At 46.3% G+C, this 16,179-nt stretch overlaps 1 protein-coding gene across 2 annotated transcripts; it reads right to left on the bottom strand.

Moving 5' to 3' along the window:
* Positions 1-43: 43 nt before the first annotated feature.
* Positions 44-16,169, bottom strand: LOC118211110 (heterochromatin protein 1-binding protein 3-like). 2 transcript variants are annotated; one of them, XM_035387965.1, is made up of 13 exons: positions 16,028-16,169; positions 12,930-13,013; positions 12,106-12,268; positions 11,684-11,840; positions 10,438-10,581; positions 9,521-9,586; positions 8,585-8,736; positions 7,786-7,876; positions 5,286-5,445; positions 4,151-4,262; positions 3,517-3,624; positions 1,903-2,089; positions 44-1,860 (listed from the first exon to the last, which is right to left on the bottom strand). In XM_035387965.1, the coding sequence occupies exons 2-13, from the start codon at positions 13,009-13,011 to the stop codon at positions 1,564-1,566; spliced, it is 1,719 nt and encodes a 572-aa protein (XP_035243856.1). In that variant the 5' UTR covers positions 13,012-13,013; positions 16,028-16,169; the 3' UTR covers positions 44-1,563. The 2 variants fall into 2 exon arrangements, with proteins under 2 accessions (XP_035243856.1, XP_035243854.1); XM_035387963.1 differs by having other exon boundaries at positions 44-2,089.
* Positions 16,170-16,179: the final 10 nt, after the last annotated feature.

Raw genomic sequence — 16,179 nt, forward strand, 5'->3', positions numbered from 1 at the left:
ACTCACTGTTGCCGGGAATAATCATTCAAACTAAACAAGCAAGTCAATACGCGGTAGAAATTTAATCTCAAAGTTTCACTTGAGGCCAAAAATACAAAAGAATGCCACTTATTAACTAGAGAAGAGGCAACACAATTGATGAATACACAAAGTAGGTGAGAAACTCTTACACAGTCACCAATACATAGAATAGCCTACTGTAGACCATTTTCTCTAAATTTGCTCTGTATTTTACAGAACACAACACCAATAGTCAATTTCATGTTCATGTCAGTTTTTGTGAGCAGTGAAATGTATTTTAGATACTAGAAGTGCTTGACGAACTTCCGGCTTTACAATGAGGGGAAACGTAACTGTACAAAATGTTTCGGAGTTTGAAGTGTATTTTCACCACGAGGCCCTAAAAGCCCCGACACTCACCATTAAAAAACCGGAAGCTCAAGAACTTAATCTAAAATATACCCTCCATACACAAAGCTGTTAGTGCCAATTAAACCCACTTTAAAACTGAAATTCCAAAAAGTGAATGATCACTTCAAACTGCAGAAAAAGGGAATCACTTTTTAAAAATTAAAATAAAATAACGTAGGCTTAAGATTTGGCCACTGATCAGCACATGTATTTTATTAATGTTCGAAGTGTATATTCAAGTCCATAAGAAAAACAACCGAAGCTTACAGAGGGAGAAAGACACACTGATCTTGGAGAGCTTGAGGTGTTTTTTAGGTTCTCATCCCAAACCCATAACTATATATCAGGATTAGATGGCTTCAGACCAAGTTTACACACAATTAAAAGGTTCATATTTCCCCCAACTCATTTTCATGTGAAAAGAAGGGTCAGATTCACCACGCAAACCTTCTGTTGGGATCGCGCAAAGCCGCAGTTTGCCATTCAGACTGACTTCCCGAATCTCAGTGAACTGAGCCGTAAAATCGAAGTGCTGAAAGCGGAAGCATCCCGGGGCTCACCGTGACTCCCACTGAAACTGGGGAAACCCGGTCACTGAGAACAACTGAACGTCTAAAAATGTAAATAACTGAAATGTCTTAAAATATATCTTTTGAACTTTTGAATGAAAAAGGAAAATAAAAGTTTAAAAAATCATTAGTAGTAAGCCTCTATTGGCTGTGCGCCATCTACTGCCGGGTTAATAAAATGCAACACTAACTACCCGCTAAGCAAAGCTTTGGAACAGGAAATGAAATTAAACAAAAATTAACCTAGTAATAAACTAAACATTTCGTGACAGTATAGTTAGAGTAAAAAAATAAAACAAACACCTTTCTACTTAATATACTGACTAAATGAACCCAAAATGAGCATATTTGAAGGGACTAAAAATCCCAACACCCACTCCATCGATAATTTTTTGCCCTTGAGGCCCAAGTGTTTCTAATGGCATTCTGAATTTATCAGTGAAAACCACTATTTACAAAATGGAGCTCTTCAGAGAGTAATGATGGAAAAAAATACAGGGATCAGGAAAAGGCTGGAAGGGGAACAGCCAAATAACCGCAGTGGCCTGCAGCCAGTTGACCTGTGACCCCTGGGTGGCGTCGCTCATTTTGTTGACCTGACTGACTTGCGGGTCGGCTGTATGGGTGCGGATGTTTTGGGCGCTGCTCGTTTGGACGCCCTGCTTGTCATTTTCTTGGCCACAGGTGTTTTGGTCTTGCTTGTGGGCGTGGTCTTCTTGGCCACAGGTGTTTTGGTCTTGCTTGTGGGCGTGGCCTTATTGGTCACAGGTGTTTTGGTCTTGCTTGTGGGAATGGCCGTCTTGGCAACAGGTGTTTTGATCTTGCTTGTGGGCGTGGCCTTCTTGGCAACAGGTGTTTTGGTCTTGCTTGTGGGCGTGGCCTTCTTGGCAACAGGTGTTTTGGTCTTGCTTGTGGGCGTGGCCTTCTTGGCTGCTCTAGATTTTCGTGATGGGGCCCTGGAGTCAGCTTTAGGGGGTTTTGCAGGGGGGGCCACTTTCTTGGCTGAAGGTTTGGGTTTCTTGGGAGGGGGGGCTGATCTCCTGACAGTGGCAGCTGGCCTTTTGGTTGGGGGGGGTCTTCCGCCTCTCAGTCTCTGATGTGCCGAAAGTCTAAAAAAAAAATAAGTCAAGCTGCTGCAAAACATCTTCAAAACCTCTATACAGAAAATATGAAAATTTGAAATATCACAGAAAAAGCCTTTTTAGGGGTTATCATTTTCCATTCTTATTAGGGATAAAATAAAATAAAACACTGGGTGTTCTTATTGCATAACCATCCTGGGTGTGATTAGTGTATTTCCATGTTGGGTGTGATTAGTGTATTGCCGTGCTGGGTGTGATTAGTGTATTGCCGTGCAGGGTGTGATTAGTGTATTGCCCTGCTGGGTCTGATTAGTGTATTGCCCTGCTTGGTGTGATTAGTGTATTGCCGTGCAGGGTGTGATTAGTGTATTGCCCTGCTGGGTCTGATTAGTGTATTGCCCTGCTTGGTGTGATTAGTGTATTGCCCTGCTGGGTGAGATTAGTGTATTTCCGTGCTGGGTGAGATTAGTGTATTTCCGTGCTGGGTGTGATTAGTGTATTGCCCTGCTGGATGTGATTAGTGTATTGCCCTGCTGGGTGTGATTAGTGTATTGCCATGCTGTGTGTGATTGCATAGCTATGCTGGGTGTATTATTGTGTAGCATGGCTAGGGTTAGATGTGATTGCGTAGCTACGCTGGGTGTATTATTGTGTAGCAGGGTTAGGGTTAGGGTTAGCTACGCTGGGTATATTATTGTGTAGTATGGTTAGGGTTGGGTGTGATTGCGTAGCTACGCTGGGTGTATTATTGTGTAGCATGGTTAGGGTTGGGTGTGATTGCGTAGCTACGCTGGGTGTATTATTGTGTAGCATGGCTAGGGTTAGATGTGATTGCGTAGCTACGCTGGGTGTATTATTGTGTAGCACGGTTAGGGTTAGGGTTAGCTACGCTGGGTATATTATTGTGTAGTATGGTTAGGGTTGGGTGTGATTGCGTAGCTACGCTGGGTGTATTATTGTGTAGCATGGTTAGGGTTGGGTGTGACTGCGTAGCTACGCTGGGTGTATTATTGTGTAGCACGGTTAGGGTTAGGGTTAGCTACGCTGGGTATATTATTGTGTAGTATGGTTAGGGTTGGGTGTGATTGCGTAGCTACGCTGGGTGTATTATTGTGTAGCATGGTTAGGGTTGGGTGTGACTGCGTAGCTACGCTGGGTGTATTATTGTGTAGCATGGTTAGGGTTTTTGCCTGTATTTACCCAGGATAGTACTGAACTCTTTCATGGGACCCTAGAGCAGAACCGACTGCACACTGAACTGCGCAGGGATAATGGGTTGATCAGGCAGTTTGGAGTTCATGTTTGACACCTCTATTCTCAGTTATGTGTGCCATGGAATCCTGAATGACCGATAATGACGACAGGGAAAAAAGCACTTAAGGTTCCCTGAACCATCAAAAAGGAACTACAAGGGATGAGCACCCAGTCGTGCACATGCACCCCCAGGGTCTTACCTCCTTTTGGGCGGTGCCTCATAGTCCGATTCATCGTCGTCTTCCTCTTCCTCAGAATCCTCCTCTTCAGATTCTTGAGTCTGTTTCTCTGGGAACAGGATGGCTGGGCTGGGGGGGAGGGTCATAACAGAACTCAGAAAGCTGACAGAGCCGGTCTGATATGGAAATATACCTGTCATCTGACCATTTTAACACACCTGATAGGTCAGTGTAAGAAAGTGTTGAACGTGGTGTTGGAAACTCGTTTACACGTTGTTAGAAAGTCTTGTTAAACTCAACGAGCACCATTAGAAATGAAAAGGGAAACCTGCTCATTAGAGTGAGGAACAGTGAGGAGGAGACAGAAGCAGGGCAGTCAGCACAGGCAGGGGGAGGCATGGGGCAGAGGCAGGGCAGTCAGCACAGGCAGAGGGAGGCATGGGGCAGTGGCGGGGTAGTCAGCACAGGCAGAGGGAGGCATGGGGCAGAGGCAGGGCAGTCAGCACAGGCAGAGGGAGGCATGGGGCAGAGGCAGGGCAGTCAGCACAGGCAGAGGGAGGCATGGGGCAGAGGCGGGGCAGTAAGCACAGGCAGAGGGAGGCATGGGGCAGAGACGAGGCAGTAAGCACAGGCAGAGGGAGGCATGGGGTCGTACCTGGGGTAGTAGGGGTAACAGAGCTGGTAAGTCCCATTCAGACCAGTGCCAGTGACCTGCTCCATCCAGCCCATCATTTTGCATCGATTCAGGGTTCTCTTCAGGTTATTCACTGGAATGGAAGACAGAGATTAGACCATTCTACCTACAAATTCAGTTACCACCCCGCTCTGCCCACCAGTTCCATTACCACACTGCAGGGTCATGAAAGCCAAAGTACCACAGCACAGCCTTCATAAGACCATCAAACATGACCTGCTCACTAGACCCCATGTGCCTGCACTTCCAGATCATCTGTTGCCTCTTCTGCCCCCTAGTGCTGGGATGAGCTTCCCACTGCAGTCAGGGCAGCAGAAACCATCCCCATCTTGCAACAGTCTGAATACTGACCATGACCACCTCCAGATAACTCTTTTCCCCTTCTTTCACTGAGTTTATTTTTCAATACTGTTTTAGGTATAGCTGTGGAAGATAAGTTAAATTCCTAGCCATACTTTCTTATGTTACAATGATACAATGTTTGTGAGGGTAATATTACACTGTTGATTATAAATGGGCCTCTGTGCCTTCTTGGTGATGCTGCGTTTTTAATCAGATGTTGGTCACATGGCTCAGTGTGAGTGACTGGATGCAGTATAATGGGAGCAGTGCTGGACCCCACCCACTTGGTCACATGGCTCAGTGTGAGTGACAGGATGCAGTATAATGGGAGCAGTGCTGGACCCCACCCACTTGGTCACATGGCTCAGTGTGAGTGACAGGATGCAGTATAATGGGAGCAGTGCTGGACCCCACACCCACTTGGTCACATGGCTCAGTGTGAGTGACAGGATGCAGTATAATGGGAGCAGTGCTGGACCCCACACCCACTTGGTCACATGGCTCAGTGTGAGTGACAGGATGCAGTATAATGGGAGCAGTGCTGGAGCCCACCCACTTGGTCACATGGCTCAGTGTGAGTGACAGGATGCAGTATAATGGGAGCAGTGCTGGAGCCCACCCACTTGGTCACATGGCTCAGTGTGAGTGACAGGATGCAGTATAATGGGAGCAGTGCTGGACCCCACCCACTTGGTCACATGGCTCAGTGTGAGTGACAGGATGCAGTATAATGGGTGCAGTGCTGGAGCCCCACCCAGCATGTAGGCTTTGCTGTCCTTGTGCGTTTCCACCAGAAACTTGCGCAGCAGGGTGGTGCTGCAGGACTTGGGCTCGTTCATGGCGGTAATGGCAGTGAGAATCGCGCCCTCCAGAGCGCCGCCCTTCAGGAGCTCCTTGTCCCCAAACCGCTTCACCTGAGGAAAACAGACCAATCAGCAACAGTTCCTCCCCCTCCAGGCTGACAACAGAGGCTAATAAAGAGTTAACTGCCCCCCCCCTCCAGGCTGACATCAGAGGCTAATAAAGAGTTAACTGCCCCCCCCCCCCCCCTCCAGGCTGATAACAGAGGCTAATAAAGAATTCTGCTCTGTACCCAGGTGAATTCAGGTCTATTCTCCACAATACAGAAATTCATTTGACATTTTACACAAACAAAATGAAACAAAGTCAAAGACAACACGTTGCAGAATCAAGGCGTAAAGATCACTCAAACACATAAAGCATCATCCAACACAGACTGTCAAGAACGTAAATGTAGCAAGCTAAGCTACAGCAACATGGCAAAAGTAGTTTACTACACCAAAGCTATTATTTTTATTTATTTTTTTTTACATTGAACCAACTTCATTCCAAGGAGGCCATTTTAGTTGGGTGGACCCTCTACAAAAGAAATAAAATTCTACAATTTTGTATATTGTATTATTCAAGTATCAATGAACACTTAATTCTAACATCCATGGACAATCATGTACCTTACTACCACAGCAATATCCACCTGACTTGCACTAATATACAGTGTAGCACCCTGTAGCATATTAACATAACTGAACAGTGTATACTCAGCAAATAGAATATTATAGTTATTGTTATGGTTCTCTAGTCTCTATTCTAGTTTTAGCTATTCTATTTATCTTTTATATTTGAATTAGTCTATATAGTTATTGTATACAATTATTTAATTGTATTTGTTTCTTTTACCTACATCATTGTTTTTGTATTTTGATTTATGTCAAGTGGCTGCTGTAACACTTTAATTTCCCTTTGGGATTAATAAAGTACTCTATCTATATGATTGGCAGTTTAAAAACTGGTATTTTTATTAGGCCCACTCTGTACTAGTAGCTACATAAATTTCAAGCAAATCAAATCATGATTAACCACCATACTTTGGTTTTGTAGAGACTTGCATTTTTGTTGTTCCCTCTGCTTGTCAATGTTAAAAACTACAAAAGTCATATTTCAGAGTAATCTAAACTTTTCAACTTTTCCTCTGTTCCCTAATTTTTCCCCACCTATTCCCTCCTATATGTATGTATAATTGTTTAAATTTGCCTTTTGCACCCCCCCCCCCCCCCCCACGCTTAATTTTATTTATTTTCCGCCAACAGAACAGACAGTGAAAAAATTGTAGCTAGCTAGCGGTTAGCTGTTGACAAGTTGCTAGCTGGTGTTTGCAGACTGCATTGAAATATGATGATTAGCTTGGTTGGCGATGGCTGTGTTAGCTTATTCGGGAATCACCTGAATGTGTGTTCTTAAATTAGTAAGCACCTGAACACATAATTTTTCTCCGTTGTTTCACTTAAACTCGGGATCAATTCCTCTCCGTCCTCTGCCATCTTTACATTACAGGCATTATTTACATTACATTATACAGAGCGACGTACAACAAAGTGTACAACCGTAACCAGGAACAAGTGCGCTGGAAACCCTAGAGGGAAGTACAGTTCCAAGTGCAGGAAGCGACTGCGTAGTTTAGCTTGGACCCTGTAGGTTCATCTGATGAACACAAACAAAAGCAGCAGCAAAACTGTTTAAAAGTCTACGAAAAATACCTGTCTTTTCATCAAGTAAAATCAAGCTCGCGTGTGTCTGTATTCCCCTGCAGCAGACAAGTCGCAGGCATCAGCCCAAGGATTGGTACGTGATGTCACCGTCATACAGACGTGCTTCTGTCGGCTACACCAAAGATATTTTATATATTAAGCTTTGAGTCTCTCTGGCTACACATACAGGTGTATGTGGTGACGTCACTCACTGATCCTTAGCAGTTTTATTTCACACCGCAGCAGAAAGCTCTGCTGCGCTTGAGCTTCAGAAATGCTTGGGAAAATGTAGCTTGTGTGGACGCTACACCACTACTTGGTCAATAAAAGAGCTTCGCTACTGAAAAGCTATTTGATTCAGAAAACAGCGACGCTACCACCACGCTACTGAGAAATGTAGTTAAACTAGTAACGCCGTTACTTGTAGCGACGCTACTGCCCAACACTGGTAACTGGCCGTGAACATGGGGGGGAAATGTGTACTGTTCCTGCTCCCATTACATGCCAGGAGGGCGGGGGTGATCATGCTGCATCACTAACATACACAAGGAGACAGCCAATCAGAAGGCTTGATCATAATAATAATAAAATTAAAATAAACCAAAGGCAGGGACAGAATGCAGTGCATCAGCACAGAGTGGAGTACCTGAGCTCCGGGGCTGCAGTGATTCTAGTTGAGGCAGGAGGGGGGGGGTGACACAAACTCACCTGAAAGGTTCCAGAAGCTCCTTTCCCAGTGATCTGCTCCAGGTGACCTTTGTCCACGGCCTTCTGCAGGGCCATCTTCAGCACTTCTGGCCTGTGGAGAACCGTGGAACACAGTCTGTGTTTACCCTCACTCAGTACCAGCAATCTATCAACAGAGTCCACAACTCTGCCTGTCTTCTCCTGTTACTTAGAGAACCGTTTGTTCTCCTGTGCCTTAGAGAACCGCGTGTTCTCCTGTCCCTGAGAGAACCGCGTGTTCTCCTGTTCCTTAGAGAACGCTGTGTTCTCCTTTCCCTGAGAGAACCGCGTGTTCTCCTGTCCCTAAGAGAACTACATGTACTCCTGTTCCTTAGAGAACCGCTTGTTCTCCTGTCCCTGAGAGAACCACGTGTTCTCCTGTTCCTTAGAGATCCACGTGTTCTCCTGTTCCTTAGAGAACCGTGTGTTCTCCTGTTCCTTAGAGAACCGTGTGTTCTCCTGTTCCTTAGAGAACCACGTGTTCTCCTGTTCCTTAGAGAACCACGTGTTCTCCTGTTCCTTAGAGAACCACGTGTTCTCCTGTTCCTTAGAGAACCACGTGTTCTCCTGTTCCTTAGAGAACCACGTGTTCTCCTGTTCCTTAGAGAACCACGTGTTCTCCTGTTCCTTAGAGAACCACGTGTTCTCCTGTCCCTCAGAACACTGCTTGGTTTTTTTTTGCGCTCTTTTTATTCAGCGCGCTCACGGCAGCCAGGACAGCTAAGCTCCGTACTGCAGGTCAGGCCCCGCCCACCCAACCCCCATGATCTGGCGCTGTGACCTGCACTCCACGTTGAGTTTGGGGAAGTGCTGCTCCAGGTACTTCTTAATGAGGGTGTAGGAGGCCTCCTTGGGCTCACACAGCCGGGTGATGATCAGGGGCAGTGTGTCTCCAAGCGTCTCCGCCTTCACACCTGGGGCCACCACCGGCTTCTGCCAACCGCGCACACACACACACACACACACGCATACATACACACACACACACACACACATGCATACATACACACACGCATACATACACACGCACACGCGCGCATATATACACACACACACGGTTACATTTATGAGTCCAGAATGTCATATAGAAATGCAGATTTCAGCAATGAAAGGACTGTTGTCATCCGTCACTGAGGTGGCGAACCTCTGCATTATAACAGAACTGAAAATTTAAGGTGCATGAGGACATGCACAATTAAATGATGAGCAGCAATAGGGAGCTGGGTATTGCGGTTTCTAATGGTGAGCAGCTATACCGGATATTACGGTTTCTAATGGTGAGCAGCTATACTGGATATTACAGTTTCTAATGGTAAGCAGTTATACTGGGTATTACGGTTTCTAATGGTGAGCAGCTATACCGGATATTACGGTCTCTAATGGTAAGCAGCTATACTGGGTATTACGGTTTCTAATGAAAAGCAGCTATACGGAATATTACGGTTTCTAATGGTGAGCAGCTATACTGGATATTACGGTTTCTAATGGTAAGCAGCTATACCGAATATTACGGTTTGTAATGATGAGCAGCTATACTCTGTATTACAGTTTGTAATGATGAGCAGCTATACTGGGTTTTACAGTTTGTAATTATGAGCAGCTATACTGGGTTTTACAGTTTGTAATTATGAGCAGCTACACTGGGTATTACGGTTTCTAATGATGAGCAGCTACACTGGGTTTTACGGTTTGTAAAGATGGTGTTATGGGTTCTTACATCGCTGGCGGCTCTTGGAGGCAGTTTGCCGATGGCGAAGCTCCCAGAGAACCCCTTCCCCTTCAGCTGCAGAGAAGAGACACTCCTGCGTTAACACACACACACACACACACGCACGCACGCACTCCTGCGTCAACACACACACTCCTGCGTTAACACACACACACACACACACGCACGCACTCCTGCGTCAACACACACACTCTTGCGTTAACACACACACACACACGCACTCCTGCGCCAACACACACACACACACACACTCCTGCGTTAACACACACACACACGCACGCACTCCTGCGTCAACACACACAAACACACGCACGCACTCCTGCGTCAACACACACACACACTCCTGCGTTAACACACACACACGCACTCCTGCGTCAACACACACACTCCTGCGTTAACACACACACACACATGCACGCACTCCTGCGTCAACACACACACACACACACTCCTGCGTCAACACACACACACACACACTCCTGCATCAACACACACACACACTCCTGCATCAACACGCACACACTCCTGCGGCCACACACACACACACTCCTGCATCAACACACACACACACTCCTGCATCAACACACACACAGACACACACACACTCCTGCGTGAACGCTTTCTTTACTGGTAACATTGGCGCAGCCCTGAACATAGTCACACACTAGCCATCCAATCAGGCTGTGGCACCATATGAACATGACAACATGGGGGCACAACTGCACACAGACTCGTACATGAGGCTGCAGATCACTAATACCACTCTAATGATAGTTCCTACTCTCATGAATGCAACAGCTCAATACTCAAACCAAGCTTGCTAAATATGAATTCATATACTATTGAAAAATTAATCAGCCAATAATATTTTGATGAGGGTGACAACAATGGAAAGAGCAGCTTACCTGTTTGACCATACCCTTATCAATCAAGCGCTTGAGGGCCTTCCGCAGGTGGAACTTCCTCTGGTCCAGATCCAACGCCACATATTTATTAGTGATGTATTTCATCACCGCGTTGATCGAGGCTCCATTCCGGTCTTTGCTGGCCTGCAGATGCAGAGATTGGGGGGGATCAGTTGGATCAGAGTATCTGCTAAACGCCAGTAAAGCCAGCTCACAGCCCTGAGCTCTCACACTGCAGACAGTGCCAGGGCCGGGAACCTGACCCAGCCACACAGGGCCGGGAACCTGACCCAGCCACACAGGGCCGGGAACCTGACCCAGCCACACAGGGCCGGGAACCTGACACAGCCACACTGGGCCGGGAACCTGACCCAGCCTCCATGGGCCGGGAAGCTAACCCAGCCACACTGGGCCGGGAACCTGACCCAGCCTCCATGGGCCGGGAACCTGACCCAGCCTCCATGGGCCGGGAACCTGACCCAGCCACACTGGGCCAGGAACCTGACCCAGCCACACTGGGCCAGGAACCTGACCCAGCCACACTGGGCAAACCAACCACCAACAGACTTCCCCAAGAACAACACGATCACACAAGCAAGGGAAAGCGTGTGAGAGTTAGCGTGTTAGACGCAGCGAGCGAGGGAAAGCGTGTGAGAGTTAGCGTGTGTGTGTGTGTGTCAGTGTGAGTGTGTGAGAGCAGCATGTGTGTCAGTGTGTGTGTGCATATGTGTGTGTGTGTGTGCTTGTGCGTGTGAGTGTGTGGGAGAGAGAGAGCAGTGTGTGTCAGTGTGAGTGTGCGTGTGTGAGAGAGCAGTGTGTGCGTGTGTGTGTATGTGTGCGTGTGAGTATGTGTGAGAGAGAGCAGTGTGTGTGTGTGTGTGAAAGAGCAGAGTGTGTGTGTGTGTGTGTGTGTGTGTGTGTGTGTGCATGTGTCTGTGAGAGAGCAGTGTGTGTGCGTGTGTGTCAGTGTGAGTGTGCACGTGTGTGCATGTGTGTGTGTGTGTGTGTTTGAGTGTGCGTGCATGCGTGCGTGTGAGAGAGAGAGCAGTGTGTGTGTCAGTGTGTGTGCACGTGTGTGTGTGTGTGTGTCTGTGTGTGTGTGTGTGCGTGCGAGAGAGCAGTGTGTGTGTGTGTCAGTGTGTGTGCGTGCGTGTGTCTGTGTGTGAGTGTGTCAGTGTGAGTGTGCACGTGTGTGTAAGTGTGCATGCGTGTGTGTGTGTGGGACAGTGTCAGGCGCAGAGCGGACCCTAATGGCTTCCAGTAGAATGTGGTCCAGCTTGGCGTGGCCGTACAGGCCGAGCCCCCCCTGGGTTTTTACACGCTTGCTCGCAGACACAGTGGCCCACACAGGGATGGTCCTCTTCACTTTCCTCTCCTTCTTCTCTTCACCATCATCCTTCTCTCTGCAGCCGAGAGGAAGATTTCAGCAGAAAGGCCTGAATCACACCCTTCTCTCTCATACACGCGCGCACACACACACACACACACACACACACATGCTGCTCTCTCACACACACACATGCTCACACTGACACGCGCACGCACGCACGCACACACATGCTCACACTGACACACACACACACACTGGTCTCTCACTAACTCACTCACACACAAACGCTGCTCACACACACACACAGCTCACAAAAAAGTAGTGTAAAGTTGCCAAACTCTTTTTTCTCTTCCTCTCCTCCGACCTCTTGCATCTTCTCCTCATCTACTTTTGCATCGGTCTCTCCACCTTCTGTTTTCTCATCACCTTCCACTGTCTCCCCCTCCCCATTCACCTCTCCTTCTACCTCCTCAGCAGGAGGTGCTGATTCTGCAACCTCCTCTATAGAGAGAGAGAGAGAGAGAGAGAGAGAGAGAGAGAGAGAGAGAGAGAGAGAGAGAGAGAGAGAGAGAGAGAGAGAGAGAGAGAGAGAGAGAGAGAGAGAGAGAGAGAGAGAGAGAGAGAGAGAGAGAGAGAGAGAGAGAGAGAGAGAGAGAGAGAGAGAGAGACTTCAGGCTCCCTGTGCTCTCAGAGGTCGGAGCTGGGGTTCATCCCCACGTTCACACAGCGAACAGCTCGGGTGACCAGTTGCCGGAAGTCCATTCATTCTCTATGCAGCTGAGCGACAGCCAGCAACCCAAGCAGCCGGGCAACAGAGCAATCAAACTTGCCTGAAAAATCTTGCCCACGGTTTATCTTTTAGCCCTCAGCCTAGTATACCTGAGCAAACCCATCAACCAAGCTGCATACTGTGAACGCAGGGGAAGTAAATAAATCGTACTCATCAGGGGAAGACGTGTGAAGTTAAGATGGTAAGATGTGTAAAACCCTAGAATGACCAGAGACGTGTAACACTGGACAGGATTCATGGACAGCAAGTATACAGTAACCCTAACCCAACCGCACACAAATCAAAACCAGCACCCTGACTCACCGGAAAAATGTGTGTAGTGCCAGAGGACATCAGTGTGGCCATAAAATTAATACAAGCAGTAACACCCACCGTTTGCAGTCTCCTCTGCTCCAGGGCCATCACTGGGGGCCACGTCCTTAGGCGCGGGGTCAGCTTTACGTCTGATAGGCATTGCTGAAATGCGAAAAGCCAAAGAGGAGGTCTGTCTCAGAGGAGGTCTGTCCCAAAGGAGGTCTGTCCCAAAGAGGAGGTCTGTCTCAGAGAAGGTCTGTCCCAAAGAGGTGGTCTGTCTCAGAGGAGGTCTGTCCCAAAGAGGAGGTCTCTCTCAGAGGAGGTCTGTCTCAGAGGAGGTCCGTTTCAAAGGAGGTCTGTCTCAGAGGAGGTCTGCCTATGCAGTTCACTTAAAGCTGATCCAAAGCTAAACCCACTGCATGCAAGTACTCCAGGCTGAGCATAGAGGCAAAACATCATGAAATGTTAGAGGTGCTTAAGCAAAGTATGAGAAAAGGGGACAATAAGGATTGTCTTGTACGTTGTTCATGTTTGTCACTAGAAACGTCCTAAGGGAAAAAATAAATAAATGAAGTGTTCACAAAACGTGTTGGCCTTTTGATTCTGATGATTTTCCGCCAGTGCAAGGGCATGAGTAGGATGCTTGACGGGATGGGATTTTAAAGGAGTACCATGGTGATTTTCACACTTTCTCGGTTTTATGTGCTATTTGCACAAGAGGCATTGAAGAAACACAATGAGTAAAGTATTAAATATGTCCGTTCTGTATTTTTGGAGAAATATGCGTTTTAAATGTATCGTCCTATTTTCAACCGGTTGAGAAAGTTGTCAACTTGGTGCGTCACGAATACAGTAACCACTCCCCTTTCCACGCACCGTAAACCCATGGACGGTCTCTACTCGAGACCCATAGTTTGCGCCGCTGGCTCACAGGCAAGACAATGCAAATATTTGACTAAAGTTAGGTTCACTTAAATTAGAGTGCCTTTTAAGGACTATTAGATTATTTCTGGTTATATTCATTTAGCTAGCTAGCTAACCTTAGCTAGCTAGGTAGTTTGCTTTCATAAGGCAGTGTTATCGATAACGTTAGCTAGCTAGTTTGCTTTTATGAGGACGTTATAGTTGTGCTTTTATCTTAACTTGACCAGCTAGATAGCAAAAATTATAACTGGATATAAGTCAACGTCCTTACCTTAGCTATCTATCGATACTTGATATACTACTAAGCTAGCTAGCTTGTGAAAATTCAGTCTCCCAAAAAGAGCGCGTATCATGGGGGTAGCTATGGTAACGGGGCACGGTCTGTCAATCATAGCTAACTGACAGTTCTCATTACCACGCCCAGATGGTTCAGGTGAACTTTTACAGTGGGAAATTTAGGCTTAGAAAAATACGTTTTAAAATACATTGAAATGACTGAATAATTTTTTTAAAAATAATTCACATTTGTTTTGTTGTTGCCTAAAGACAACTGGGAAGTGTCACGTTCAACCACCATGTTACTCCTTTAAGTTTACTGGTTTTGTTTTTCCCTCGACTTAATTGTGTAAATCTCAGCCATCCGATTTTAATTCAGTTATTTCCCTTTATTAGGGCTAATAAGCGTTGTTGCATTGTTGAGTTTATTTGAAGCCTATGCTCTCCTTGTTGTGTACTTAGTCTTGCTGTAATATTGATTACTGTAAAAGTAGTATTAGAAACACGGTGTCATGGGATTAGCTCCGTGGAGTGCTGGAGAGGGGCATATCGCGTGTGGAAAATGGATTCCGAAAAGCTCACCTTGTCGGTCTACCCACTTTTTCACAGGCCTGCACAAAATAATTTTCTGCCAACTCCACTGCAGTTTGTACGACGTGTACACAAAACATAAATCTCTTTTAGGGTTTTTATTGTTAGCCTGAGTGGCAAACATTTTTTCGATCAGATTCCATTAGCTCATTTCATTCCGCTTCTGTTACACGTGTAACAATAAAATTCCGAACGACATACATTTAGGAAGCTCAATGCCATAGATTTTAATACATGCTTACATTATGGCTTAGAGTGGATTCACTTGCAGCAAACTGGAGTAAAATACCGCCGTACTAATACCGACTGGAGGTCAATACACGTCCGTTTATGCTATAGTTGGGCGACTTCCAATTTATTTGCCGGGCACGGGAAAAAGTGGTAACGTACTGAAAAAATTGGAAGATAACGGACATTTTTTCCTATATAAGGGTACTGGGTGTGAAAAATATTACACCTATATATACGGTTGCAAATATGTTTACATTTAGCTGTTTTTGCGCGAAGCCAGTTGATAATAGGTGCTCAAAAGATAGACCAGTTTTTGTACACCGGCTTTTGACCATTTCCACCAACGTGCGTCCTCGAGATAGTTTAACGATAGTTAGCCCCTAGTCTATATTAGCGTACGCTGACATTCATTTTTGACCCTTTCGTTGCACACGGACCTTTTATAAATTTAGTTGTTTCGAGACGCTCTCCTGTTGCACACTAGTCTACATAATTGGCAGTGTAAAAGTTCGCTAGTTCATTAAAGGACTTACTGGTCAGGATTAAAATACGGTACTCCTGTAAAATTTGGTTTACAACCCATTACATCGGCAGCAAAGTAACGCTAGCTAGCTAAATGAATCAACCAAGTTGAGCCACGCGAATACACCTTCCGCCCCTCCTTCTCGGTGGGCTTGGGCCCACAAGTAGCTACAGACAACAAGCTACGTGCTAAACATCAAGCCAGCTAGTCTAGTTACCACTTTATTCCCAGCGCAGAAAATGAAAATCATTGAAAAGTGTTCATCTTTGCAAGTGCATGTTAACTATATATCCAGCGAACGTTAGACTAGAATGCATCGGGGTAGCCATTCGATTTTATTAAATGGCGTTAATGCACTGATTGTCAACACATTTACAGAAAAGGGGGAAGCATCGACTTAGTGTGAATACATCTCTTCCAAGAGCATGGCCATTTTCTCCATTCAGTGTCACCCCACACAGCAATGGCGCTGCAAGGATCTTGCATTTAGAAGCCTAAATACAAGAAGTTGCGATGCAAGCGAAGAGAAAATTTGGGAGATCAAGATATCACCTTACTTTTGTTAGCCAGACTTGCACAATGAAAGCTACCGCTTCCTACCCCGAAAAGCATCGCACATTCCTCAACTTACCCTTGCAGCGTCCAATAAATCCTTTTTAAATCTTAACAGTCTAACGTAAACGTACTCTCCTGCATTAAGAATATCGTTTGTCTTTGGGCCCCGCCCACATAACGTCACGCACGACGTCGTCTCCTCACCGCGAGTAGTTCTGCCAAGCAGAA

Source organism: Anguilla anguilla, chromosome 13 (genome assembly GCF_013347855.1).
Source record: "Anguilla anguilla isolate fAngAng1 chromosome 13, fAngAng1.pri, whole genome shotgun sequence".
In the NCBI taxonomy this organism is placed as follows: domain Eukaryota; kingdom Metazoa; phylum Chordata; class Actinopteri; order Anguilliformes; family Anguillidae; genus Anguilla; species Anguilla anguilla.